At 72.6% G+C, this 25,129-nt stretch overlaps 4 protein-coding genes across 4 annotated transcripts; 2 read left to right on the forward strand and 2 right to left on the reverse strand.

The window, feature by feature from the left end:
- The first annotated feature begins 883 nt into the window (after positions 1-883).
- Positions 884-4,137, forward strand: FARSA (phenylalanyl-tRNA synthetase subunit alpha). The gene is made up of 13 exons (XM_072848465.1): positions 884-1,069; positions 1,462-1,599; positions 1,681-1,779; positions 1,879-1,997; positions 2,063-2,155; positions 2,226-2,354; positions 2,448-2,563; positions 2,644-2,728; positions 2,820-2,919; positions 3,000-3,168; positions 3,261-3,338; positions 3,785-3,899; positions 3,980-4,137. Exons 1-13 carry the CDS (start codon positions 914-916, stop codon positions 4,083-4,085), a joined length of 1,503 nt encoding a protein of 500 aa, XP_072704566.1. The 5' UTR covers positions 884-913; the 3' UTR covers positions 4,086-4,137.
- Positions 4,138-4,224: 87 nt separating this feature from the next.
- Positions 4,225-6,608, forward strand: SYCE2 (synaptonemal complex central element protein 2). Its single transcript, XM_072848464.1, has 3 exons — positions 4,225-4,970; positions 5,255-5,453; positions 6,221-6,608. Exons 1-3 carry the CDS (start codon positions 4,225-4,227, stop codon positions 6,413-6,415), a joined length of 1,140 nt encoding a protein of 379 aa, XP_072704565.1. The 3' UTR covers positions 6,416-6,608.
- A 200-nt stretch (positions 6,609-6,808) lies between these two features.
- On the reverse strand, positions 6,809-11,218 carry GCDH (glutaryl-CoA dehydrogenase). Its single transcript, XM_072848436.1, is given in 12 exon segments — positions 6,809-7,286; positions 7,375-7,535; positions 7,609-7,734; positions 7,808-7,911; positions 7,991-8,210; positions 8,286-8,415; positions 8,809-8,979; positions 9,405-9,425; positions 9,428-9,466; positions 9,826-9,963; positions 10,827-10,913; positions 11,149-11,218. Coding segments are annotated over 11 exon segments (1,284 nt in total). The 5' UTR covers positions 10,909-10,913; positions 11,149-11,218; the 3' UTR covers positions 6,809-7,194.
- Positions 11,219-12,154: 936 nt separating this feature from the next.
- MAST1 (microtubule associated serine/threonine kinase 1) lies at positions 12,155-24,681 on the reverse strand. The gene is given in 29 exon segments (XM_072848307.1): positions 12,155-13,065; positions 13,323-13,452; positions 13,625-13,761; positions 14,072-14,194; positions 14,547-14,776; positions 15,173-15,359; positions 15,459-15,645; positions 15,867-15,994; positions 16,295-16,404; positions 16,732-16,854; positions 16,932-17,033; positions 17,461-17,626; positions 17,707-17,839; positions 17,953-18,091; positions 18,694-18,902; positions 18,988-19,073; positions 19,151-19,218; positions 19,590-19,719; positions 20,291-20,392; positions 20,842-21,048; positions 21,394-21,469; positions 21,957-21,979; positions 21,982-22,116; positions 22,540-22,618; positions 22,801-22,876; positions 23,356-23,394; positions 23,397-23,443; positions 24,255-24,286; positions 24,643-24,681. Coding segments are annotated over 29 exon segments (4,011 nt in total). The 3' UTR covers positions 12,155-12,297.
- Positions 24,682-25,129: the final 448 nt, after the last annotated feature.

Here is a 25,129-nt window from a genome sequence, read left to right on the forward strand (position 1 = left end):
ATTGGCCGGCCGCCCGCTGGCCGGCGGCGACGGCGCCCCCGAACGTTGGCGTCCCAGATGGCCGCTTCCCATTGGCTGAGCACGACGGCCAATGAGGAGCGACCACGCGTTCGGACGGAGACGCCCCCCCCCGCCCGCGCGCTCCTGTCCTCCCTCCGCGGGGTGCGTCACCGCGGTCACGTGGGGACGGGCGCTCTTAAAGGGCCAGGCCTCCTGCGGACCACGTGGGGGGCGGTGCTCGCCATCCCAAAATGGCCCCGGGAAGAGGGTTGGGGCCGCGGCACGGCAGGGGAATAGGCGGGACACGACACACGGGACGGGGGTCTCCCTCTCGCCTGAGGGATTCATGATGTAATATGAACGTGTGATGCAATGATGATGTAATATGCCCAATGATGTCATAGCGCACATGAAACCCAGGAAGGAGCAGGCTGGAGGGCTGCCCTAACGAGGCACTGGCGCCCCCCGGATCTGGCCACAGGGGCTGTCGTCATGGCGACGGGGTGCCTGGGGTCGGTGTCACCACAGCGACGGGCCGGCAAAGCGTGCCCGGGGTCGTTGTTGCCATGGCGACGGATCTGGGGGTGACACGGGGGCGTCACTGCGGCCGACGGCACTGCCTGGCACGAGGCGGGGGGAACCAGCCTGGCACGGCAGTCGGACCCTTGCGGGCCCAGGGTGCGCGCTGGGCTGTGTGGTAAAGGGGCCTAGCGCCTCATGACGTCACTCTGACGCCTCGCGACGTCACCGGCCTCCGGCAGCACCTGGCGGTCTCCCCCACCCGAAGCCACCCCGGGGTCCCCCGCCACACTCAAGATGGCGCCCCGCCACTCTCAAGATGGCGCCCGCCGCGCCCCGCCCCGCGCGGCGCCACCGCTTCCGGGCAGCGCGGGGAGCACTTCCGGCCGCCGCGATGTCGCCGAGCGTGGCCGAGCTGCTGCTGCAGCGGCTGGAGCGGGAGGCGGCGGGGCCCGGCGGGGGCCTCTGCAGCCTGGAGGCGGCCGCCGCGCTCGGCCTCGACCACCAGACGCTCGTGGGCGCCGTCAAGAGCCTCCAGGCGCTGGGGGAGGTGGGAGCGGCGGGGCGCCGGGACCGGGGCACGGGGCCGCGGGCGAGGGGAGCCCCGGGGCACCGGCGCCGATCCCGGTGCTGGCCCTGGTCCCGATCCTGTGCTGGTCCCGGCGCCGGCGGTGGTCCCGGTGCCGGTCCCGCCCGCGGTCGCGGCCCCGGTGCCGGTCCCGGCGCCGGCGCTGGTCCCGGTGCTGGCCCTGGTCCTGGTCCCGGTCCCGGTGCTGGTCCCGGTGCTGCCCCCCGTGCTGGCCCTGATCCCGGTCCCGGTGCTGGCCCTGGTCCTGGCGCCGGTCCCAGTCCCGGTGCTGACCCCGATCCCGGTGCTGGTCCCGGCCCCGGCGCCGGTGCTGCCCCCGGTGCCGGTGCCGACCCCGGTGCCGGTCCCCGCAGGTGATCGAGGCGGAGGCGCGGGCGGCCACGCGGTGGGAGCTGAGCCCCGAGGGCGCGGAGGTGCTGCGGGACGGCAGCCCCGAGGTGCGGCTCTTCCGGAGCCTCCCGGCAGAGGGGCTGCCCCAGAGCGACGCCATGGTGAGCGCGGGGGGCGCCGGGGAGGGGGACCCGGGGTGGGGGGGGGGCACCGGGTCCCTCACGGACGCCCCCTCCCCGCAGAAGCTGCCTGGCGGCTCCGTGGGCTTCAGCAAGGCCATGGCCAACAAGTGGCTGCGCCTGGAGAAGGGGGCGCCCGGCGGCCCCCGCGTCCTCCGCGCCGTGAGTGTCCGGGGGTGTCGGACGGGGGTCCCGGGGGGCCGGGGTCTGTCCCCCATCCTGTCCCCGGTGTCCCCCCACGCCCCGCCCCGTCTCCCGCAGGTGGCGGAGGTGCAGGACGCGGTGCAGCAGAGCCTGCGGCGGGTGCAGCGGGGGGAGGCCGAGGGCCTGCCCGAGCGGGAGCGCGCCGAGCTGAAGAGGAGGAAGCTGCTGCTGGAAGTGTGAGTGGGGGCGGGGGGCTGGGGGGGCAGGTCTGGGGCGCCCCTGACTCCCCCACGCCCCCCAGCACCCTCAAATCCTACTGGATCCGCAAGGGCAGCGCCTTCAGCACGGCGGTGTCCCGGCAGGAGACGGAGCTGACGCCGGAGATGATTGCCACGTGAGTCGGGGGGGGGTCGGCCCCGCCGTGACCCCCTGACCCCGCCGTGACCCCCTGACCCTGCCCACAGGGGCTCCTGGCGGCAGCGCCCCTTCAAGCCCTACAACTTCTCGGCGCTGGGGCTGCCGCCCGCCTGCGGCCACCTCCACCCGCTGCTGAAGGTGCGCTCCCAGCTCCGCCAGATCTTCCTGGAGATGGGGTGAGTGGGGGGCACCCCGGGGGGGGGGGCCCTGGCCGGGGGGCACGGCCCCCCTGGATGCCGCGGCCCCCCCTGACGCCGCGGCCCCCCCAGGTTCACGGAGATGCCCACTGACAACTTTGTGGAGAGCTCCTTCTGGAACTTCGACGCCCTCTTCCAACCCCAGCAGCACCCGGCCCGCGACCAGCACGACACCTTCTTCCTGCAGGGTGGGTGCTGGGGGTGGGGGGGGTACAGGGCCCCCCAAAACTCCGTTGACACCCCCCCCTCCATGTCTGTGCCCCCCCAGACCCCGCCGAGGCCCCTGAGCTGCCTGCCGGCTACACGGCCAAGGTGAAGAAGGTCCACTCGCAGGGAGGCTACGGCTCGCAGGGGTGAGGGCAAGACCCCAGGGCGGGCGGGGTTGGGGGGCCGTGCCCCCCACGCCCAGGCCGTGCCCCCGTCCCCGCTGAGCCGCCCCCGCAGGTACAAGTACGAGTGGCGGCTGGAGGAGGCGCGGAGGAACCTGCTGCGCACCCACACCACGTCCGCAAGCGCCCGCATGCTCTACCGGCTGGCCCGCCAGGTGGGACAGGTTTGGGGGGGCACGGGGGGTGGTTTGGGGGGGGCCCCGCCTGACCCTACCCCTCCTTTGCCACCCTCCAGGAGAAGTTCTCCCCGGTGAAGTACTTCTCCATCGACCGCGTCTTCCGCAACGAGAGCCTGGACGCCACCCACCTGGCCGAGTTCCACCAGGTGGAGGGGGTGGTGGCCGACCGCGGCCTCACCCTCGGCCACCTCATGGGCATCCTCCGACAGTTCTTCACCAAGCTGGGTATGGGGGGCGCGGGGGGGGGCACGCGAAGTGGCCGGGGAGTCCCCGGGGCCCCCCTCACCTCCCTCTGTGTCCCCCCTCTTTGTCCCCAGGCATCACCCAGCTGCGTTTCAAGCCAGCCTATAACCCCTACACGGAGCCCAGCATGGAGGTGTTCAGCTACCACGAGGGTGAGGGGGGCCCCGGGGGTGTGCCTGGGCCCCCCCATAGAAAAAGGGGGTCCTGGGGGTCTGCGTGGGTCCCCCATGGAGCCCCAGGGTCTGTGTGTGCACCCACAGAAGGGGGGGGGGGAACCCCACGGTCTGCATGTGCCTCCACAGAGCGGGGGTGAAATTGGGTGACTTTTTGGGGTGGCAGCCAGCTTAGCCTCATTCTCTCCCTGGAGGCTGGGGGGGGCTTTGGGGTGCCCCCCCACTTTTGGGGGTGGTCCTATGGCATGGATGTCAGCCTAGCTACCTTCCCTGGGGGGGTTGGGGTGCCTCTATGGGGTGGTGAGGCTCTAGGGTTCCAATATGGGGTGGCCTGGTCTCACTCTCTCTGAGGTAGGGGGTCTCTGGGGTGCCCCATGGTTGGGGACCCCACCTCACCCCCTGCGGGCCCCCACCTCCCTCCCCAGGGCTGAAGAAGTGGGTGGAGGTGGGGAACTCGGGTGTCTTCCGCCCTGAGCTGCTGCTGCCCATGGGGCTGCCCGAGAACGTCTCCGTCATCGCCTGGGGGCTCTCGCTGGAGCGGTGAGTCGGGTGGCGGCTGGGGGCCCCGGCGTGGGGAGGGGGCCATCCCCGCCCCTGCTGACCTCCCTCTCCTGTGCCAGCCCCACCATGATCAAGTATGGCATCAACAACATCCGGGAGCTGGTGGGGCACCGGGTCAACCTGCAGATGGTCTACGACAGCCCGCTCTGCCGCCTGGACGCCTAGCGCCCGTCCTCCCGGGGAGGGGTGCCCCCCAATAAAGCCCCTTTGCCCAGCAGGGTGCCTGTGTCTGTGCCGGAGGCAGGGACCACGCGTGGGCCGGCGCTTGGGGAGGGTTTATTGTGCACGGGGCGGGGGGGGGCCCATGGCCTCACACAGCGCAGGGGGGAGCCGAACCCGCAGACACCCCAGCCCCGCGGCCCTGACCGCGGCTCCCCAGGACCCCCCGGGGTGTCTCAGCCCGGCGGCCACGCACCGGGGCGCCTCCTCGCTGGTCAGCCGGCCTTCCCAGGCCGCCACCCCCCCGGCCCCTCCGGTGCGCCGCGACCGGACCGGACCGTACCGTGCCCCGGCGCCATCGCGGCTCCGTCTCCTCAGCGCACGGCCCGGCCCTTCCCGCCGTTGGCCGCGGCGCCTTTCATTGGCCGCCCCGCGGCCCAGGCGGGCGCCGATTGGCCGGCGCAGGTGCCCATCGCCCGCCGAGACCCCGCCCACCGTGCCCCCCCATCAGCGCCGTGAGGGGCGGCTGTGGGGTCCGGGTCCCGCTTCTTCCGCTCCGGGCTCTGGCCAGCGCGGGTCTCCGGTCCACTCCTACTCCCGCTCCCACAGTCGCCCGCCTGGTCCCCCGTCTCGGCGGTGGGACTCCCCGGGGCTGGGGGTGTCGCAGCCCAGCATAGGCCCTGAGCAGCGGCACCGGAGGCAGGCGGGTCCTTCCCCCCCGGGAGCCCCGCCGAGCCTGGCCATGCCCCGGCCCCCAGCCCCTGACGGCTGCCTGTCCCCTGGGGTGGGTATGTCGCGAAAGGAGCACGAGGGCCCAGAGCCGGAGGCGGGCGACAGCCCCTTCTTTGCAGGGCTGGGCAGGGACGACCCCCCCGGTGAGGATCCCGACAGGTAACACATTTTCCATCCTCTGTTGCCTCACAATTTTGACCTAAATTGGGGAAAAAAAGAGTGTGTGGGGAGTGACAACCCCACAGGCAGTGGAGAAAGGGGTGTCCCAGGTGACACACAGGCCACCACGTCCACAGGCCACCACGTTCGTTAGTGGGGTTCCCAACGTTTCCCAATTAACGCGACTGGCCAGGCAGGCTGTCCCCTCCCTGGCCGGGGCAGAGCAAGGCCCCATCCCCGTGGGCTGTGTGCCGCTGACACGCGGGTCCTATGTTTCGGCCGAGGTCGGAGGCGCTGCCCACGGCCCCCCGGTCCGGCACGGAGGCGGCGCTGGACGGCCAGGCCTCCCGGTACTTCGCATCGCTGGATGCCAGCGTCGGGGGCCTGCAGCAGCGCGCGCAGCAGCTGATCGACAGAGTGAACGACAGCCGCAAGGAGGACCACACCGTGATGAGCGGCTTCAGGGAGAGCCTGCTGCTGAAGGTGGGGGCTGGGGAGCGGTGAGGGGCCGCCGGCGCGGGGGGAGCGGCAGGCGAGGAGACCCTGGCCCGTGCCAGCCCCTCGCTGCCGAGTGGGGCTGCACAGCCACGCGGTCTCTGCTTGACGCGCTTAATCCCGTTATTCCGGCCGAATTAGCGGCAGGCTGGGGGCGCAGTGAGACGAGGTGCCGCGGGGAGGGAGCACAGCGCAAGCAGCCTCTCGCAGGGCGCCAGCGCCAGCTGCAGAGCCTGGTGTGCCGTATGCACCGGTGCTCGCTGCCGTGGCGAGGGGAGCACCCCCAGCCCCTTCGGGGGCGGCTGCAGCTGCCTCCAGCCCCGCTTTGGGGAGAGGAGGGGACGCCAATGGCTCCCCCGTCCACGCGCAGCCGCTGGCTGCCCTTGGCGTCCTTGCTTGGCTGCGCACCGCGCCGGACTTTGCTCCCGCTGGCGTGCCTGCAGCCGGGGGGGCCACGCCAGCAGGGCGGGACGGGGAGCTCCCGCAGGCCCACGCGCAGATGGCGGCCCGGCCTCGGCAGCTGCGGCCCGCGGTGACCCGGCACTCGGTGGCTACCGCGACCGGCGCTCTGGCTACCATGGGCGCAGCTGGCGGTGGCAGCAGCCAAGCCAGGCCGGGAGCTGCGCCAGCCCGGGCGGCCGCAGCTGCCACCCCCCTCCGGGGACGGCAGCCGGGTGCCGGCCGTGCCAGCGGCACTGCCCACCCCCGCAGCCCAGCAAGAGCCGTTTCCCCTCTTTTCCGCCCCGGCGTGGCAGGTCTCGGGCCTGGCAGAGCAGCTGGAGGAGCGGCTCTTCCACCTCTACGGCCTCCACAACGAGCTGATCCAGGAGCGGCTGCAGGAGCTGGCAGAGGTGATGGAGCGGGTGGGGCAGGCCGAGGCCGAGCTCCGGCAGGTCTGCCGCACCGTGGAGGCGGCCTACCGCGACCTCTGCCTGCAGCCCGAGACCTGAGTGGGGCCCCAAATCTGCAGGGGTCCCCCAAAACCGCGGGACCCCCCCAGCCCCACAGCAGCCCGCCTGCTCCATGAGTGGGGCGTGTGTTGCCCACTGCTGCTGTGCCAGGGTGGCTGCGAGTGGGAAAGGGGGATTTTGGCCCAAAAAGGGCTTTTCCGTTGCTGTTGGTGTTCGGGTTTAGCACAAATAAAAAGAGCAAAAAGCCCCAAAGGCCAAATCCGGAGGGGCTGCAGGGCTCCGCCGCTCGCTCGCTCCCAGCCGCTTGCCGGGGCAAACCCCGCCGCACACAGCACGTGCTGAAGCAGGGCCCCCTCCCGGTGGCGGAGCTGCGTCCTGGTGGCTTAATTAACGCTGACGAGGCTGGCGCTGACGACGGGAGGCCAGCGTGGGGTGGCTTTTCCACCTTTTATTGTCGAGTGGCCGCGAGGACGGCAAAGGCACCAGGGCAGTTCACCGGCCAGGAGGCTCTGCAGCAAAGCCCGGCACGACTGGGCAGCCCGGTCCCATCGGTGACGCCAAGACCCGTCAGTGCCAGCAGGTCTCTTTGGCGATACCTTGTCCCGTCGGTGACACGGGGTCCGGTCAGTGACAGCAGGTCCTGTCGGTGGCACGGGTCCGGGCATTGGCACCGTCTCCTCATGTCCTTCCCCGCAAGGTGTGGACACGTCCCCCACGGGTGGCGTCCTGGCCGCGCTGGCGGCAGCGGGAGGCCGGTCATGCCACAGAGCGTCACAGCCACGTGCCGCCGGTGCAGTGCCGGGCGCCGTCTCCCTCTGCTAGCCCCGTGGTGCCGGCGGCTTGCCGGGGGCGAAGGCCTGGATGCCGGTGATGGCTCGGCCCAGGATCAGCGCGTGGATGTCATGGGTGCCTGTGGGCGAGGGAGCGGCCAGGCCTCGGTGCCGCCCAGCAGCGCTGGCGCTGTGGGGACCCCGCAGCCCCGCCTGGCGCCACCGTACCTTCGTAGGTGTTGACGGCCTCCAGGTTCATCAGGTGCCGGATGACGTGGTACTCGTCGCAGATCCCGTTCCCCCCAAGCATGTCCCGCGCCTCCCGGGCGATGGCCAGCGCCTTCCCGCACGAGTTGCGTTTCAGCATCGACACCATCTCGGGGGCCGCCCTGCGGGGACGGGGACACTGGCACCCGCCCGCCACCACCGCCAGCCCCCCCCGGCCCCCGCGGCAGCACCCACCTGCCCTCGTCCTTGAGGCGGCCGAGGCGCAGGCAGGCCTGCAGCCCCAGGGCGATCTCCGTCACCATGTCCGCCAGCTTCTTCTGCACCAGCTGGTTGCGCGCCAGCGGCCCCCCGAACTGGTTCCTGCGGCGGAGGGGGCGGTGGGGCCGGGGGGCCGGCGGGACCCCCCCGGGGCACCCCCCAGCCCCGGCCCTACCTGTCGAGGACGTACTGCCGCGCCGTCTCCAGGCAGGCCTCGGCGGCGCCCAGCGCGCCCCAGGCGATGCCATAGCGGGCGTGGGTCAGGCAGCCGAAGGGGCCCTGGGGCGAGCGGGCGTCACCAGGGCCCCCGTCCCGTGGCAGGGCCCCCCACGCCCCCCCCCCCAGGGCCCCCCCTTACCGCCAGGCCGACGGCGTGGGGCAGCAGGTTCTCCTCCGGCACCTCCACGTCATCCATCAGGATCATGCCGGTGGCGGAGGCGCGGAGCGAGAACTTGCCCTCAATTTTGGGGGTGCTGAGGCCGGGCGTCCCCCGCTCCACCAGGAACCCCCGCACCCGCCCGTCCTCCTCGCACACCGCCCACACCAGGCACAGGTCGGCCACCGGCGCGTTGGTGATCCTGGGCGGGGCGCGGGGGTCAGGGGGGGGGCCTGGGGGTGTCGGGGGGGCCCCGTCCCCCCGGTTCAGGGCTCACCAGGTCTTGGAGCCCCGCAGCGTGTAGGTCTTGGCGCTGGGGTTGTAGCGCGCCCGCGTCTCCATGCGCCCCGGGTCGCTCCCGTGGTTGGGCTCCGTCAGCCCGAAGCACCCCAGCAGCTCCCCCCGCGCTGGGAGGGGTGTCAGGGGGGCACCGGGACCCCCATGGCCTCCCCCCCTGCCCCACAGACCCCCCCTCCTGCCCCATGGCCCCCTCTCCTGCACCACAGCCCCCCACCTCCTGTCCCATGGCCCCCCATCCTGCCCTAGTATCCCCCCTCCTGCCCCAGTATCCCTCCTCCTGCCCCACAGCCCCCCCCTGCCCCATGGCCCCCTCTCCTGCACCACGGCCCCCCTCCTGCCCCATGGCCCCTCTCCTGCCTCACAGACCCCCTCCTGCCCCATGGCCCCCTCCTGCCCCACAGCCCCCTCCTGCCCCACAGACCCCCTCCTGCCCCACAGACCCCCATCGTGCCCCAGTATCCCCCAACCTGCCCCACGCCCCCGCCCGGTGCCGGTCTCACCCAGGGGGGGCAGGAAGCGGTCCCGCTGGGCGGGGGTCCCGTAGGCCAGGATGGGGTGCATGACGAGGGAGGACTGGACGCTCAGCACCGAGCGGTAGCTGCTGTCCACCCGCTCCAGCTCCCGCGCCACCAGCCCGTAGCCCACCGAGGTGGTGCCCGCGCAGCCGTACCCTGGGGACAGCGTCACCCACGGAGACCCCCGGGCCCCCCCAGCCGTACCCTGGGGACGGCGTCACCCACGGACCCCCCCCCCGACCCCAGGAATCCCTGCTCCCCCTGTCCCCCATAACCCTCTGCCCCCCAGGAACCACCCCCTACCCCCATGAGAGGACCCTGCCCCCCGAGACACCCCCAAAGAGGATCACCGCCCCCAGCCCCTCCAAACCCTCTCGTTGCCCCTGGAGATGCCCCAGCCCCCCGGGGGTCCCAGCACTCCCCATGGCACCCTGGACCCCCAGTAACCCCAGGGGGACCCTGGCCCCCACATCCACCCCTTGTCATCCCCCAGCTCCCTCACTGTCTCTGGGGGACCCCACAGCCCCCCTAGTCTCCCCCACCCCCTGGGGGGTCCCAGTCCCCACATCGCCCCCACTCACCTTTGATGGTGGGGCCCAGCACCCCAGTGCCCCCATCTCGGACACAATCTCCCGGTCAAAGACTGGGGGGGGGGGCAGTGAGGACCAGCTGTGAGCTGGGCTGGGGGCAGTGGGGACCCCCTGGCTGGGACCGGGGGCTCCCCCCACCCCTGCACCCAACCTTGGGCACCCAGGGCCCCACAGGGAGGGTGCTCGAGGGGTGGCAGGGGCATGTTGGGGGTGCTGGGGAGGATTGGGAGGTAGCGGGGGGGTACCAGGGGCACCCGGGGGGGAGTATTTGGGGTGCTAGGGAGGCGCGGGTAGCAAGGGAGGAGCGGGGGTGATGGGGTTGGGGCGGGGAGTGGTTCTGGGGGCTATTTGAGGCCCCGGGGAGGGTTTGTGGGGAGGACAGTTTGGGGGCGCAGGGGCCGCGGCCGGGTACCCTCGTGGCGGTTGGCCTGCAGCACGCGGGGCAGCAGCCGCTCCCGGCAGTACTTGCGCAGGGCGTCGCGCAGCAGCCGCTCCTCGGGGGCCAGCAGCGCCTCCAGCCCCAGCGGGTCCCGCCAGTCGAAGGCGGCGGCTGGGGGTCAGCATGGAGGGGTCAGCACCGGGGGGTCAGTACCGGGGGTCAGTACCAAGGGGTCAGCACCGGGGGGTCAGTACCGGGGGGTCAGCACCGGGGGTCAGTACCGGGGGGTCAGTACCGGGGGGGGTCAGCACCGGGGGGGGTCAGTACTGGGGAGGTCAGTACCGGGGGGGGTCAGTACCAAGGGGTCAGCACCGGGGGGTCAGCACCGGGGGGTCAGTACTGGGGAGGTCAGTACCGGGGGGGTCAGTACCAAGGGGGTCAGCACCGGGGGGTCAGTACCGGGGGTCAGTACCGGGGGGTCAGTACCGGGGGGGCAGTACTGGGGAGGTCAGTACCGGGGGGTCAGTACCAAGGGGTCAGCACCGGGGGGTCAGTACCGGGGGTCAGTACCGGGGAGTCGGTACCGGGGGCAGTACCGGGGGGTCAGCACCGGGGGGTCGGTACCGGGAGGGGGGCAGTACCGGGGGTCAGCACCGGGGGGTCGGTACCGAGGGGGTCAGTACCGGGGGGGGGGGCAGTACCAGGGAGAGGTCAGCACCAGGGGCGGTCAGCACCGCGGGGGTCAGTACCGGGAGGGCCGTACCGGGGGGAGGGGCAGTACCGAGGGGGGTCAGCAGCGGGGGTATCAGTACCGGGGGTCAGTACCGGGGGTCAGCACCGGAGGAGTCAGTACCGAGGGGGTCAGTACCGGGGAGGTCAGTACTGGGGAGGTCAGCACTGGGGGGGTCACTACCGGGGGTGGTCAGCACCGGGGGGGTCTGCACCAGCCCCACGGCCGGCCCGTACATGTGCCCCCCCCCCAGCAGCGAGGGTAGGGGGGCGGGGGGGGGTCTCGGGCCCCCGTCCCCACTCACCCTGCGGGGGGGGGGCCGTGCCCCCCCAGCGGACGCCGCTCCGGGGCAGGCGCAGCAGCGGGGCGGCGAGTCGCAGCGCCATGGGGGCCGGGGGGGGGCGGCAGCTGATCCAGGGACCCCCCAGCCACTGCCCCCGGACCCCCCAGCACCCCCCAGGGACCCCCCCAACCACTGTCCCCGGACCCCCAACCACCCCCAAAGATCCCCGAGACCCCTAAACACCCCCAGGGCCCCCGACTGTCCCCGGGCCCCTCCAAATACCCCCAAGGACCCCCTGCTGCCCCGGCCCCCCCCCCCCCACGGCCACCGGCTCCCCCCCACACCGTGCGAGCTCAGCGGCGGCGAACGGTCCCGGACGAGCCCTCGGTCGTGACGTCACGGGGGGTGGGGAGGGGGCGTGACGAGGGGCGTGACGTTAACCCGCGCCTGCCCGGGCTCCGGGGGGGCGGGGGGGAAGGCGGCCCAGGGCTGCGGGACCCCCCCCAAACCCCCGGCCGGCCGGAGCCGGGGGGAGCAGGGGGCGTCGGGGCCGGGGGTCCCCGGGGCTGCGGCCGCGGCGCGATGACGAGAGGCCCCCCCGGGTGCCCAGGGAGGCGCAGGGCGGGGTCGGTGCTGTACAGGCTTTATTGGTCCCCGGGGCCCCCCCGGCCCCCCCTGTGCCGGGGGGGGCGTTTGCATAGCGAGAACGGGGGGGTGATGATGTCACGGGGGGTCGGTGATGGCACCTGCTCGGCCGGCCCTTGCGGTGATGTCAGCTGCTGTCGTGTGACATCACCACGTACCTGGGACGCGTCAGCCCCGCTTGGTGACCTCACAGCGGTGACGTCGCCGCCCAGCACCCGTCGTGGCCCCCACCCCACTCTCACCACAGCTGTGACATCACCATTCGCACTCTGATGGTGACGTCGTAGCTGTGACATCACCATTCCCACACCTTCAATTACACTGTAGCTGTGACATCATCATTCCTACACCTTCGGTTACACCAGAGCTGTGACAGCGGCACCTCTGTTACATCATAACTGTGACATCACCGCTCCTACGCCATCAGTGACACGGCAACTGTGACATTGTCAATTCCACGCCGCCACTGTAGCTGTGACATCACTCTCACTCTCCAATGGCCACTGCCACTGTGATATCACCCATCCCCCTCCCAAGTGACATCAGAGCTGTGCCCTCACCCCTCCCACCCCGCCTGTGACATCACTGCTGTGACAACAGCGGGGCAGGAACCAGGGGCAGACAGGAGATGGGGGGGGAGGGGGGGGAGCGACACCCGGGGAGGGGGCAGGGGGCTGCCGGGCCGATGACATCACGCTGGGGGGTGGGGGTGTCACAGCATTAACCCTTCGTGTACGCGGGGAGGTGCCGGGGGCTGCGAGCCGCTGCCCCGGCCGAGGCGGGCGGGGGCCCCGCATGCCTGGGGGTCCCCCCCTATTTACAGCCGCGGGAGGGGGCGGCCGGTGGCTCAGCGCCCGGGGGCAGGGCCGGCGCTCCAGGGGGGCCCCGGCGCCCCGTCCCTGTCGCCGGGGGCCGCGCCGGGCCCCACCACCACGATGGGCACCGGGGGCCCCCCCGGGGCGCCCCCCCGGCGGGCCTGCTCGTGCTCCTGCACCGGGCTGAGCGCCTTGGGGGGGCCCCGCGCCCCCCGCTCGGGCTCCTCGCCCCCCGGGGCGGCAGCCTCGGCGCCGGGGGGGCCCCCCAGCAGGAGCGGCAGCTCCTGGCGGCCGAGGCGGCGGGCGGGGGCGGCGGGGGGCGGCGGCCCCTCGGCCGGGCTCTCCCCGTCCCACTCGGCCAGGCTCTGCAGCGGCGGCTCGGCCGGGAAGTCCTTGCGGGCGGCCTCCAGGCCGTGCTTGCGGGGCGCGGCCGCCGCCGCCTTCTCGGGGGGGCCCCGGCGGGCCAGGCGGGGCGACTCGGCGGCCTTGGGGTGCAGCTTGGCGGGGAAGGCGGGGGGCGAGGCGGCGGGCGGCGAGGGCGTGTGGGCCAGCGGCGAGAGCGGGATGCTGCCGGCCGACTTGCAGCGCGCCGCGCGGTACTGCCGCTGCAGCTTCGGGGACAGGCCCTGCAGCGAGCTGGGCCGCAGGTGGGGCCCGGCCGGCGCCGGCGAGGGCGGCGCGCTGGAGCCCGGCGAGCTGCTGGGCGGGGAGGCCCCTGCGCCGGCGGCGGGCCAGAGCCGGCCGCGGCACCGGGGCCGCCCGGGGCCTCCCGCCGCGGCCGGGCTCGGGGAAACCCGGCGCTGCGGAGCGCCCGCCCGGGCGGGCCCCTCGCGGCCGCCGTAGCCCCGTTCCTCCCCCCCCCCCCCCCCCACACACACACACCCGGTCCCTCACGGCCACCGTAGCCCCGTCTCACCCTCCGCGGCACCTCGCGGCTCCCGTAGCCTCGTCCCGCCCTGTTCCCCGGTCCCTCCCCCTACCCGCCCCGCCCCGCCCCGTTGCCATGGCGGCGCGTACCCGTCTCGGCGGCGCGCGGCGGGAGGGCGGGGTCCCGCGCGCGCGCGTGGGGGGGGGAGGCGGGCAGGCTGTCGGAGGAGGAGAGCGAGCGGCTCAGTGACGTAAGCGAGCGGCTCGTGTGCAGCAGCGACGCCTGTCGGGCCAGGTGCCGGAAGAGCGCGCTGCGCCGCCTGCCGGAGCGGAGGACTGTCACTGCGGCGGCCGGGCCCCGCCCCCGGCCCCGCCCCCCGCCCCGCTCCACCCACAAACCCCACCCAGCCCGGGCCCCGCCCCCGAGCCGGGCCCCGCCCCCTGGGCCCAGTCCCCCGTTCCCACCCACCCCCCCGTTCTCCCCCTCCCCACCTCTCGTGGCCGCCCCCGGCACCACCCCGGCGGTTCCTCCGCGCCATCTTGGCCCGGGCGCTGCGGCGCCGCGCGGGGCCCAGGCGGATGGACGTGTTCTCCAGCGGCGTCGTCGTCACCAGCACCTTCGTCCCGCTCTGACGCACAGCGGGTCACTGCCACGCCCTGCCACACCCCACCACGCCCGGAGCCCCGGCCCACCGCCCCGCCAGCACCCACCTCCCCACCAGGACCCCACCGGGACCCACAACACGGCCTTGACCCATGACCCCCCATGACCCCGCTGTGACCTCCTGACAATCCTATGTCCCTGCCATGACCCACGACCCCACCACAACCTCTCACCCCCATGACCTTTTGATCCCCAGACCCCCACGACCCCCACCATACCCCCATGACCCTCTACCCTGCGAGCCCGTGAGCCCATGACCCCTCGTGACCCCTGACCTTGAGGATGAGCTCGACGACCTCGGTGTGCACCAGCCCGTGGACGGGCTCCCCGTTGACGTGGGTGATGAGGTCACCGGCACAGAGCCCCGCCTCCTGCGCCGGGCCCCCCTCCTCCACGTGCTGCACCCACAATGCACCGTTACCCACAACGCACCGGGGCTGCGTCACCTCAGCCCCCCCCCCCATGTCCCCCTGTGTTCCCCGATGCAGACAACCCAGCTGCAGACACCCCCTGTCCCCACGATGTCACCCCCCCATGTCCCTCCACCCCCACCGGCCCTGACAACATGGTGCACTCTGTGCACGTCCCTGTCCCCACATCCCCCTGTCCCCCCCATGTCCCCCCATGTCCCCATCCCACCGTCCTCCCTTCTGTCCCCCTGTCCCTTGCTGACCCACACGATGTGGTGGGCACTGCTCATGTCCCCCCCACGTCCCTCTGCGTCCCCCAATGTCCCCCCGTCCCGCTGACCCAGACGACGTGGTGGACGCTGTAGACATCGCTGTCCCCCAGGTAGACGCGGATGGCGCGCAGGGTGAAGCCGAACTTCTTGCCGGGGCGGGGGATGGCGATGGGGGAGCGGGGGGCGGCCACCGCCGGGGCCAGCTCCCGCCCCGGGGACGAGTCCCGCGAGGACGGGTCCGAGGACAGCGACCGCGGGGACATGGGGCTGCCCAGGGGCGAGGAGCCGGGCGCCTCCCCTGCGCCCCCCCGCTGGCACCGTGCCCACGGACCCAGGCGTCCGGGGCACCCGCTGCCCCCCACCCATGGGACCGGGGTCCCGCCACCCACAGGGACCCAGGCGTCCAGGGGAGCCCCCAGCCCCCCACACCCCACGGGGATCCAGGCATCCACGGGCACCCCCACCCACCCCCCACCCCCCAGGGGGACCCGAGTGACCAGGGACTCCCCACCCTCGGGACCCAGGTGTCCAGGGGACCCCCACCACCCTTGGGGTCCCAGGCACCCGGGGGACCCACACCACCCATGGAGACCCAGGTTGTCCAGGCTGCCCACCAAGGGGGGTGGGGGTCCCGAGGGGAGGGGTCGGGGGTCGGGGTCCCGGGGGGGTTTGGGGTCCCGGGGGTGACACCCACCGCTGGGGATGATGACAGAGAGGGCGGTGGCCGACGCCGACTTGGTGACCTTCCCGGGGCCGCGGGGGCTGCGCTTGTCGCCCCCCCCCTCCGGGGCCACCCCTCGGTGCCCCGGCCCCCGCAGCCCCAGCTCGGCCCGGGGGGGAGGTCCCCGGCCCGCGGTGCTCGCTCCCCTGGAGGGGACCCGCTGGTGAGGACCCAGGTGTCTGGGACCCCCCCACACACCGGGGACCCCGGCGTCCGGGACCCAGCCCCTCCCCCCCCGCCCCGGGGACCCGGGACCGACCTGGCTCCTCGCTGGGTCCGTCTGTGGGTCCATCGCGGGGGGGGGGGCCGTTGCGGGGGGCGGCCGCTCCCGGGGGGGGCCCCCGGGGCGCCCCGGCTCCAGCAGCGCCGAGAAGCGGCGACGGGCGCCCGGAGGGGGGCTGCCCTCACCCTCGTGGGGGGCCCCCTCGGCTGCCGGCGGCCGCTTCCTGCGGGGACCCCGGCGTGTGGGGGGTCTGACCACCACGCCCCCACCCCCACCCCTCCGGGGCACCCGGGAATCCGGGCAGACCCCGGGGGACCCAGGCTTTGCCCTCTCCCCCCCTCCCCCCGGGACCCAGCCGTGACACCCCCCCCCGGGGACCCTGCTGTCGTATCCCCCCCCCCCAAGGGACCCCGCGTCCCCGGGGCCCCCGGCGTGGGCGCTCACAGCTCGGGCGAGGCCGTGCGCCAGCCGCGGTCACGGGCGAAGCCGTCGCGTCTCCCCTCGTCCCGCGGACGCCCCTTGGCCGCCTTCGGCTCCGGCTGCTGCGAGAGCTGCTCCAGGCTGCTGTAGACCTGCAGCGGCAGCGCCTGAACCCGCCCGCCCTGGGCTTTGCGCGGGGGTCGCACGGGGGTCGCACGGGGGTCGCACGGGGTCGCACGGGGTTGCACGGGGTTGCACGGGGTTGCACGGGGCTTGCACGGGGTTGCACGGGGTCGCACGGGGGTTGCACGGGGCTTTGCATGGGGTTTTGCACGGGGCTTGCACGGGGCTTGCACGGGGGCTGCACCAGGCGCCTGCACTGCCCGGGGCCACGCGAGGTGCACGCCCGTGTCCCCACCCCGCTGTCCCCCCCCCGTCCCCCGTGCCCCCACCTTGCTGAAGCGGGGGGAGCAGGACGAGAACTGCCGGATCTCCACAGGCTCGTCCTCCGTCGTGTCCTCGTCCTCGTAGGAGGTGACGTGGGGATACCGGTCCGAGCGTGCTGGGGAGTGGTGGGGGTGAGGGGGACACGGGGTGGGCGTCCCATAGGGTGACCCCAGGGGGGCCCGGGGGCGAGGGACCCATAGAGGGGGCCCGGGGGGTGTCTCTGGGAGGGCCCATGGGGGATTCCTGGGGGTCCCATGGGGGGGGGGGGGGGGAGCTAGGAGGTCCTCTGGGAGGTCGTCCCTCGTTGGAAGTCCTGGGGGATGCGTGGGGTGAGAAGGGGGTGTCCCCTGGGAAGGGTCGTGGGGTGGTCCCACGAGGTCCCGGGGCTGGGGTCCCAGAGGGGTTCTGAGGTGTTCCCGGGGGTGTCGGGGGGGTCCCTCACTGTCGAAGTAGCTGGTGTCCTCCTCCGACTCCAGGTGCGGCACAAATTCGGCTTTCTGCCGCAGCAGCCCCGTCCAGTCGAGCGCCGCGAAGAAGCCATGAGCCTTCACCTCCTGCGCCCCCCCTGCGGGGACGGGGACAGGGTCAGTGGGGGCAGGAACTCCGGGGGGGTCGGGGGGGGTCGGGGGGTGGAGGTCTCACCGGCCCCGAGGCGCCGCAGGGGGTCGGGCTGCAGGAGGCAGGAAATGAGGTGCTGGGCATCGGGGGGCAGCGCCTCGTCCCCCTCCGGCCACAGGATCTCATCTGACATGGCGGGAGGACAAGGGGGACACGTGGGTGACGGCTGCCAGCCCCATCATGTCCCTGTGTCCCCGTGCCCGTCCCTGTACCAGGGATGACCTGCCCTGTCCCTGTGTCCCCAATCCCATGTACCCGAGATGACCTACTCCATCCCCCTGTGTCCCTGTGTCCCGCCATGTCCCCACACCTGAGATGACCTGCTCTGTGTCCCCGTGTCCCCCTGTGTCCCTCCCACGTCCTCATCCCTGTACTAGAGATGACCTTCCCCATCCCTGTGTCCCCATGTCCTCCCCTGTCCCCAAGATGACCTGCCCCATGTCCCCCTGTCCCCCCATACCCAAGATGACCTGCCCCGTGTCCCCATGTCCCCCCATACCCGAGATGACCTGCCCTGTCCCCCGTGTCCCCCTCCGTGTCCCTGTCCCCATACCCGAGATGACCTGCCCGAAGAGCTCCTCAGGGGTGTCCCCGAAGAAGGGGACGCAGCCCACCAGGAACTCGTAGAGGACGATGCCCATCGCCCACCAGTCCACCGGCTTCCCGTAGCCCTGCCGCAGGATCACCTCGGGCGCGATGTACTCGGGGGTGCCGCACACCTGTGGGCGGGGTCAGCGCCAGCCACGCCCCACCACGCCCCAACCGTCCCGCCCCAACGGCCCCGCCCGGCCCCGCCCACCTGCTTGTCGCGGAACTCGCGGGCGTCCTTCTCCATGTGGCCCTCGTAGAGGTTGGTGGTGAGGCTCATCAGCCCCATCTTGGAGAGCCCGAAGTCCGTCAGCTTCACGTGGCCCAGCGAGGTGATCAGCAGGCTGCGGGGACCCAGGCGCCCGGTGGGGACCCAGGCGCCCGGCACCCCCGGCCCTCCCCCGGACTGCCCCCCCCCCCCCACCCCACCCTGGGGGACCCCGGCGTCCCGGCGTACTTGTCGGGCTTGAGGTCGCGGTGGACGATGCCGTAGTTGTGCAGGTACTCGAGGGCCAGGACGGTCTCGGCGAAGTAGAGCCGGGCCAGCTCCAGCGGCAGCGCCCCGATGTGCTTCAGCAGCGTTGCACAGTCCCCGCCTGGGACGGGGGGACATGGGGGGACGTGGGGGGACAGCGGGGGGGACAGCAGTGCGCATCACGGCATCACCCACCGCCACCCAGCACGTCCCAGAGGGACACAAAGAACCCACCCAGGTGTAAAGCACTGCATTGGGACATAAAAACACCCTATCGTGACATAAACCACCCTGTTGTGACACAAACCACCCCACGTTGCACCGCCCGGCCCCCTAGCACAATGCCTGGCTCCATATTGTGATGCCTGGCCCCCTGTCATGACACACAACTCTGTATTGTGATCTCCAGCCCCTCATTGTACCACCCAGCACCTTATCATGACACCCAGCCCGTATCACAACAGCCAGCCCTCTATGATGATGCCCAGCCCCATATCACAACAGCCAGCCCTCTATCCCGATGCCCAGTGCCATACTGCGATGCCAAGTCCAGTATCGCCATGTCCAGCTCTCTATCATGATGCCCAGCCCTGTATTGTGGCACCCAGACTCGTATCACGATGCCCAGACCCATATCGTAACACCCAGCCCAGTATCACGATGCCCAGCCCTGTATCGTGATGCTCAGCCCCGTATCACGACGCCCGTTGGCCCCGCGCCCACCTTCGACGTACTCCATGACCATGCAGAGGTGGCGGCGGGTCTGGAAGGAGCAGAACATGCTGACGACGAAGGGGTTCTCGGCGAAGGTGAGGATGTCGCGCTCCACGAATGCCTGCTCCACCTGGTTGCGCAGCAGCAGGTTCTGCTTGTTGATCTTCTTCATGGCAAAGCGCTGGCGCGTGGCCGTGTGCCGCACCAGGTACACCGCCCTGCCGGACAGCCGCGCGTCACGCCGAGGCAGGGACCCCGGACGCCGGGACCCCCCCAGGGACCCCGGCGTCCGGGGCCGCTCACCCGTAGGCGCCGTTGCTGATGAGTTTGATGGTCTCAAAGTCGCCTTCGCCTGGCGGCTTCTTGGCCCTGGGGACAGCGCTGCGGCCCTGGGGGGACACGGGGACATGGGGTGACACAGGGGGACACAGGGAGGGACACACAAGGGCCCTGCCCTGGCACCCACCTCAACCCCCTCCTCGGGCTCCGGCGTGTTGCTCCCGCCGCTGTCGGGCTCCTCCAGATGCACCACATCTGCAGGGACACGGGGTGTCACATGTGTGCGGGGACACGGGGTGTCACACGTACGCACCCCCAGGGTACAACACCCTCCCCCCCCCGTGCACGCTCCCACACCCCTGCGCGCCCCCAGCGTGCAAGCTCTGCACCATCCACGCAGGCACCCCCCACGCACGCTCCCACACGCGTGTGCAGCCCTGCCCACCCCCACCGGCGTGCAGATCCCATGCGCGCCCCATGCACGCACCCTCCCGCGCAAGACCCCGTGCGTGCACGCTCCCACACACGCGCATGCGCCCCTTGCACGCTCCCACGCGTGCGCATATGCCCCCACAGGCGCGTGCAAACCCCGCGCCTGCCCCGTGGCCGCTCGCACACGTGTGTACCGGGGAAGGGGTCCCGCGCCAGCCCCAGCTGCCCGATGATGTAGCGGGGGATGTCGGCCTTCAGCAGCCCCTCGCGGGCCTGGCCCTCTGCTGCCGCCAGCAGCTGGTAGAACTCAGCCGGGTCGAACTCCTGCGCCGACACGCCCCGGCACGCGTGTGCGCAGGGGGACACGCATCGTCACACGCGTGCACACGGGGACATGCACCAGTGCAGTGCGATGCACCAGCAGGCAGCGGGGGCACGTGCTGGTGCACGCGTCTGCTGGTGCACGTGGGTCTGCACGCGTGTGAGAGCGTGTGCAAGCGTGTGAGCGCATGCGTGTGTGCACCAGGACACGTGTGCACGTGCACGTTTGAGGCCAAACACGTGTGTGCGCGTGTGTCGCTGTGCCTGTGCCAACGCACACGCGTGTGCTCCCCCCCCCCCACCCCGCCTTTGTCTCGGTGGTACCCAGGATGCTGCGTCGCCATGGCGCTGCCCCGGCAACACGGCTGTCACCATGGCAACAACAGCCCTGCCTCCCCCTTGGCTGTGCGCAGGGATTGGCCAGGCCGTTGTCAGGGTGACCGGAAGGGCTTCGTCTGATTGGACGGTTGGGATGGTGCAAAATGGGACGGGACGGGACAGGGGGGTGCCGGGGGGGCTGTCAGAGGGCCCGGACGCCTGGGGCCCCGGGGGATGGGGGTCCCGGGGGACTCACCAGGCACTCGAGCAGCCGGGCGGGGCGGGAGATGATGATGAGGAGTTTCTTCACCAGCTGGGTGATGAAGGCCACCTCCTCCGACTCCGAGCGCTCATAGGCCTGGGGGGGACATGGGGGGGGTCAGGGGGTCCCAGGGAACCTGGGGCTCAGGAGATGCTGGGGAGTCACATGGGGGCCTGGGGGTGTCCCACGGGCCCCGGGGCATCCCCTTGGGTGTTGTTGGGTCCAGCGGGGTCGCACTGGGTCCCTGGGGGGTCCTGTTGGGTGCCATTGGATGCCCTTAGGTGCTGAGGGTTCCCATTGGGCCTTGTATGGCCCTGGTGGGTCCCCATTGGGTGCTGAGGGTGCCATGGGTCCCGTTGGGTCCCTTGGGGCCCCGTTGGGCCCTGTTGGGTGTCACTGAGCCCCTTGGGACCCCGTCGGGTGCCAATAGGTCCATGTTGGGTGCCGTTGGGCACCGTTGGGTCCTGTTGGGCCCTTTTGGTTCCCTTGGAGCCCTGTTGGGTCCCGTTGGGTCCCGTTGGGCGCCGTTGGGCGCCGTGGCTCACATCTTGCAGCAGCCGCTCCATGTTCTCCTGCAGCTCGTAGAAGTAGCCGGCGGTGATGAGGCCGTGCCGCGCCTTGGCCAGGCAGTCACGCGCCAGCTCGACCAGCTGGTGCTGGATGAAGCTGAGGGCACCGTCGGCCAGCGGCGTCCCCCCGGGGCCGCAGCCCCGCACGAACTCCTCCAGCCGTTCCTCCATCTGCGCCGTCGCCTGCGGGACCGAGGCGGACGGGCTCACCACGGCTCCTGACACCCCCACAGCCCCCCTGGGGCCCCCCAAGACCCCACAACCTCCTCTGGTGCCCCGTAGCCACCCCCGACCCCCCAGAGCTGTCACACCTCCTCTCCAGGAACCTCAGAGCCCCCCTGATCCCCCACAGATACCTCATAACCCCCCAGGACCCCCCCATAACCCTGAAAGGACCCACCCCCCCCAAGACCCTATATCCTCCCCCAGTGCCCATTAGCTGCCCGAGACGCCCCAGAGCTGTTCCATAGCCCTCCAACCCTCACAGCCCCCCCCAAACACCCCAGCCCCCACATCCCCCAGCCCCACCTTGGGGAACCGCTCCTTGTAGACGTGGTTCATCATCACGATCTCGTTGTCATGGGACGAGGGCGAGCGCCCAGGGCTGGGGGGGCACCGCTGGCACCCGCGGAACCCACAGCGTCCCCCGAGCATCCCCACCACTGGTGCCCACGGGACGCCAGCATCCCTCCATGGCATCCCCACGGGGTCCCCATTCCACCCCCCTGATGTCCCACGGCCACAGTGTCCCCATCGCCCCGCTGTCCCCCACCCCGCAGTGCCCCATGGTCCCCCCCACGGTGTCCCTTTGCTCTGGGTCACCCCAGACTCACGGTGTCCCCATCCCCACCGTGCCCTGATCCTCCCACGGTGTCCCCAAAGCCCTGCCCCCCACAGCCCTATGGTGTCCCCCCAACCGCACGGTGTCCCCAGCCCCATGGTGCCCCCCATGCTCTCCCCAAAGCCCCGGTCGTCCCCCCAACCCCATGGTGACCCCCAGCCCCATGGTGCCCTGATTCCCACATGGGGTCCCCAAGTCCCTGGTCCCCCCAGCCACTTGGGGTCCCCAGCCCCCAGTGCCCCAGCTGCACCTGAGGCTGCGGGAGCGGGGCGTGGGGCTGGGCCCCCCGGGCCCCCATCCTCCTCGGCCAGGCTCTCGGAGCTGCCGAAGTGGCGGGAGAGGAAGCGCAGCTCCTCCGGCGTCGGCTGCGCCGGCAGCTGGTGCAGGCGCTCCTGCGACGAGCACGAGGACTGCGCGCCCGCATCACCCCTCCGACCCCGCGGACCCCCACCACACCCCGTGGACCCCCACAGACCCCCTACGGACCCCCCCATGGCACCCCACGAGGACCTGTGGCCACCCACGGGGACCCGCTGACCCCCATGGGCCCACCATGGGCCCCTGACTGCAGCCCACGGGCCCCCCGTGACACCCCGCTGCGCCCCACGGGGACCCCCGGCCACCCACCAACCCCTTCCCAGGCCCCCATCGGTGGCACCCACACCTAACCGCATGGCTGGACCCGTGCTGGGACCCCCCCACAGGCCCAAGGCCAACCCCACCCAGACCCCAGTGACACCCCCCCCCAGCCCCCCCCGTCAGCCACCCCCCGCCATGGGGAGGGTGCCCCAGCGGGTCCCCTGGACATGGGGGGTCCGGGGCCCCCGACTCACCGAGACGGTGGAGCTGGGGGTGTTGGTGCCATAGCCGGAGGAGGGCAGCGAGGCCAGCGACCAGCGGCGCCCGTCAGCACTGGGGGGGTGTCCGGGGACGCAGGCGTCAGGGAGACCCCCACCCTGCCCCTCCCCCGAGCTGGGACAGGACCCCGGCGCCCGGATGCCCCCCTCCATCGCCACCCGGAGGCCTGGGTCCCCCTCAGACGTCTGGGTCCCCCCCGGCAACCCGGGTGCCCCCCGGCCGCCCGCTCCCCTTACCGGCGGGAGGAGGCGAAGGAGAAGTGGGCCGGGTTGCTGGGCGAGAAGTTGCGGGGACTGTCGAGGGGGCTGCTGCCTGCGGGGGGGCACAGGGAGGGGGACACGGGGGTGACGTCACCACCGCCCCACCCCGACACCCCCGCCCTGCCAGGCCCCGCCACAGCGGAGGGGGCAGGGCCAAACGGATGCAACCCACCCCCAGGGGAAAAAGGGGGTGCCAGGAGGGACCCCAGGGACTGGGGGGGCCCCAGGCGCTTTGGGGGTCCCTACGGGTACGAGGGAGGCTGGGGGGGTCATTGGGGCTGGGGGGACAATGGGTCCCGTGGGCGGGTCCCTGGGGGTCCCCAGGTTTGCCTGAGGAGGGCAATGGGTCCCTTGGGGGTCCCAGCGGTTTGGGAGGATCCTTATGGGTCCTGGGGGGGGGGGCTATGGGTCCCTGGGGCTCCCTATGGGCCCCTTTGGGGGTTTCTGGGGACTTGGGGGGGGTCTCAGGGCCTTGGGAGGGGTTGGGGACACTGGGGGGGCAGGGGACACTGGGGGTCCAGGGGGTCTCACCGATGTGGCCGGGCAGCGGCGAGTGGGGCCGCGGGAGGGTGGGGAGGTGCTGGTCAGGATCAGGCTCTTCCGGTTGCTCGTGCGGCAGCTGGGGGGGGGGAGACGTGGGGGGGGCCGGACCCCCTCACACGTGTCCCCTCCCCCTCATGCGTGTCCTTGCACCCGAACGCATCCACGACACCCAAAGGTGCCTGGGGGGGGCACCCACAGCCCCCCCGAGGGGGTGCAGGAATGGGGGGTCGGGAGGTTTGGGGGGGACAGTGGCCATGGGGGGACTTATGGGGCAGGGGGGGACCGGGGATGGAGGATGAAGGCGGAGGATGAGGAAGGAGGAATGAGGGCCGGAGGATGGGGATGACAGAGGGAGAAGGATGGAAGAGATGAAGGGTGAGGATGACGATGAAAGAGGACGAGGACGAAGGATGAGGATGCAGGAGGGATGAGGACGAGGATGGGGATGAGGGTGGAGAAGGGATGAAGGCTGAGGATGAGGACGGAGGGGGGATGAGGACGGCGATGGGGATGGAGAAGGATGAAGGCGGAGGATGAGGACGGAGGGGGGATGAGGAAGGTGATGGGGATGGCGAGGGATGAAGGCTGAGGAGGAAGGATGGGGATGAGGATGGAGAAGGGATGGAGGATGAGGACGGGGAGGGGGGAGGAAGGCCGAGGCCCCGGTTACCTCTTGGTGCGGCGGAACATGCTGCTGCCCACCAGGATCGGCATCGGGGGTCCGCGAGCCCGGGGGGCCGGGGCTCCGGGGCGGCGGCGCCTCGGCGGGGCGGGGGGACGCGGCGGCGGCGGCTGCAGAGGGCGGGGCCGGGGCGGGGCCGGGGAGGGCCGGGGCGGTGGGGGCGCGATGGGGGCGATGGGGGCGGTGGGGGCGCGGGGGGTCTCACCTGCTGCTCTTCCGCGGCAGCGGCAGCTCCTTCTGCAAAACGGGGCGGAGGGTGGGGGGGCCCGGAGCCCCCGGACAGACCATTTCCCCGCAGCAGCGCTTGGGGGCACTCGGGCCCTGCCTCGGCTCTGGGGGGCCGGGCACAGGCTCCACCACCCCCCGGGGCCCCCACCTCTGAAGCCCCCCAGATCCGGCTGTCCCGGTGCCCCCCCCCCCCAGCCCTGCAGCCCCCCGGTACCGCCCCGCCCCGGTACCGGGCCTGCATCACCTCCGCGGTGCCGACCCCGCCCTGTACCGGGACTGCATCCCCTCCCGTACCCCCCTGCCCGGTACAGGCCCCCGGACCGGGCCGACACCGACACCCCCCGGTTCTGACCGCCCCCCGGTACCTGCAGCCGCCGCCGGCGGATCACGCCCGAGTCGTCCATGACTCCGCCGCTGCCGGTGGGGGGTCCCGGCCCCCGCGCCCCCGGTGCCCGCAGCCCCCTCAGACGCCCACCGCCATCCTCCGCCGCGCGGGACCCCGGGAGCGCCCCGCCCCCGGCCCCGCCCAGCCCCGCCCCGACGGGGGACCCGGGCGTCCGGGGGGGCGGGGGCAGCCCCACCCCGGGTTTAACCCCTGCGCTGCCGGGGGGCTTCGTCCCGCCCCCTTGCCCTTGCCCCTACCCCGCTTTGCCCCATGGCCCCCCCCGTGCCCCAGGGTCCCCCGGACCCCGGTTCCCCGAGCCCCCCGCCTCGTCCCCCGCTGTCCGCGGTGCTGAACCGGCCGCGGTCTCCAGCCCGGGCGCCCGGGTCCCCTCGGGGGGGCTCGGGTCCCCTCGGGGGCGCCGGCCCCCGTTTTAATACTCGGGCAATACGGCAGAGCCCCCGCCACGA

Source organism: Ciconia boyciana, chromosome 31 (assembly GCF_034638445.1).
Source record: "Ciconia boyciana chromosome 31, ASM3463844v1, whole genome shotgun sequence".
Taxonomy (NCBI): Eukaryota; Metazoa; Chordata; class Aves; order Ciconiiformes; family Ciconiidae; genus Ciconia; species Ciconia boyciana.

Coding starts and splice junctions, on each gene's coding strand:
- FARSA (XM_072848465.1), top strand. CDS start 914: ATGTCGCCGAGCGTGGCCGAGCTGCTGCTGCAGCGGCTGGAGCGGGAG. Junction 1,780..1,878: donor GCCCCCGCGTCCTCCGCGCC/GTGAGTGTCCGG, acceptor CGTCTCCCGCAG/GTGGCGGAGGTGCAGGACGC. Junction 2,729..2,819: donor GGAGGCTACGGCTCGCAGGG/GTGAGGGCAAGA, acceptor CCGCCCCCGCAG/GTACAAGTACGAGTGGCGGC.
- SYCE2 (XM_072848464.1), top strand. CDS start 4,225: ATGGCCTCACACAGCGCAGGGGGGAGCCGAACCCGCAGACACCCCAGC. Junction 4,971..5,254: donor CCCGGTGAGGATCCCGACAG/GTAACACATTTT, acceptor GTTTCGGCCGAG/GTCGGAGGCGCTGCCCACGG. Junction 5,454..6,220: donor GGGAGAGCCTGCTGCTGAAG/GTGGGGGCTGGG, acceptor CCGGCGTGGCAG/GTCTCGGGCCTGGCAGAGCA.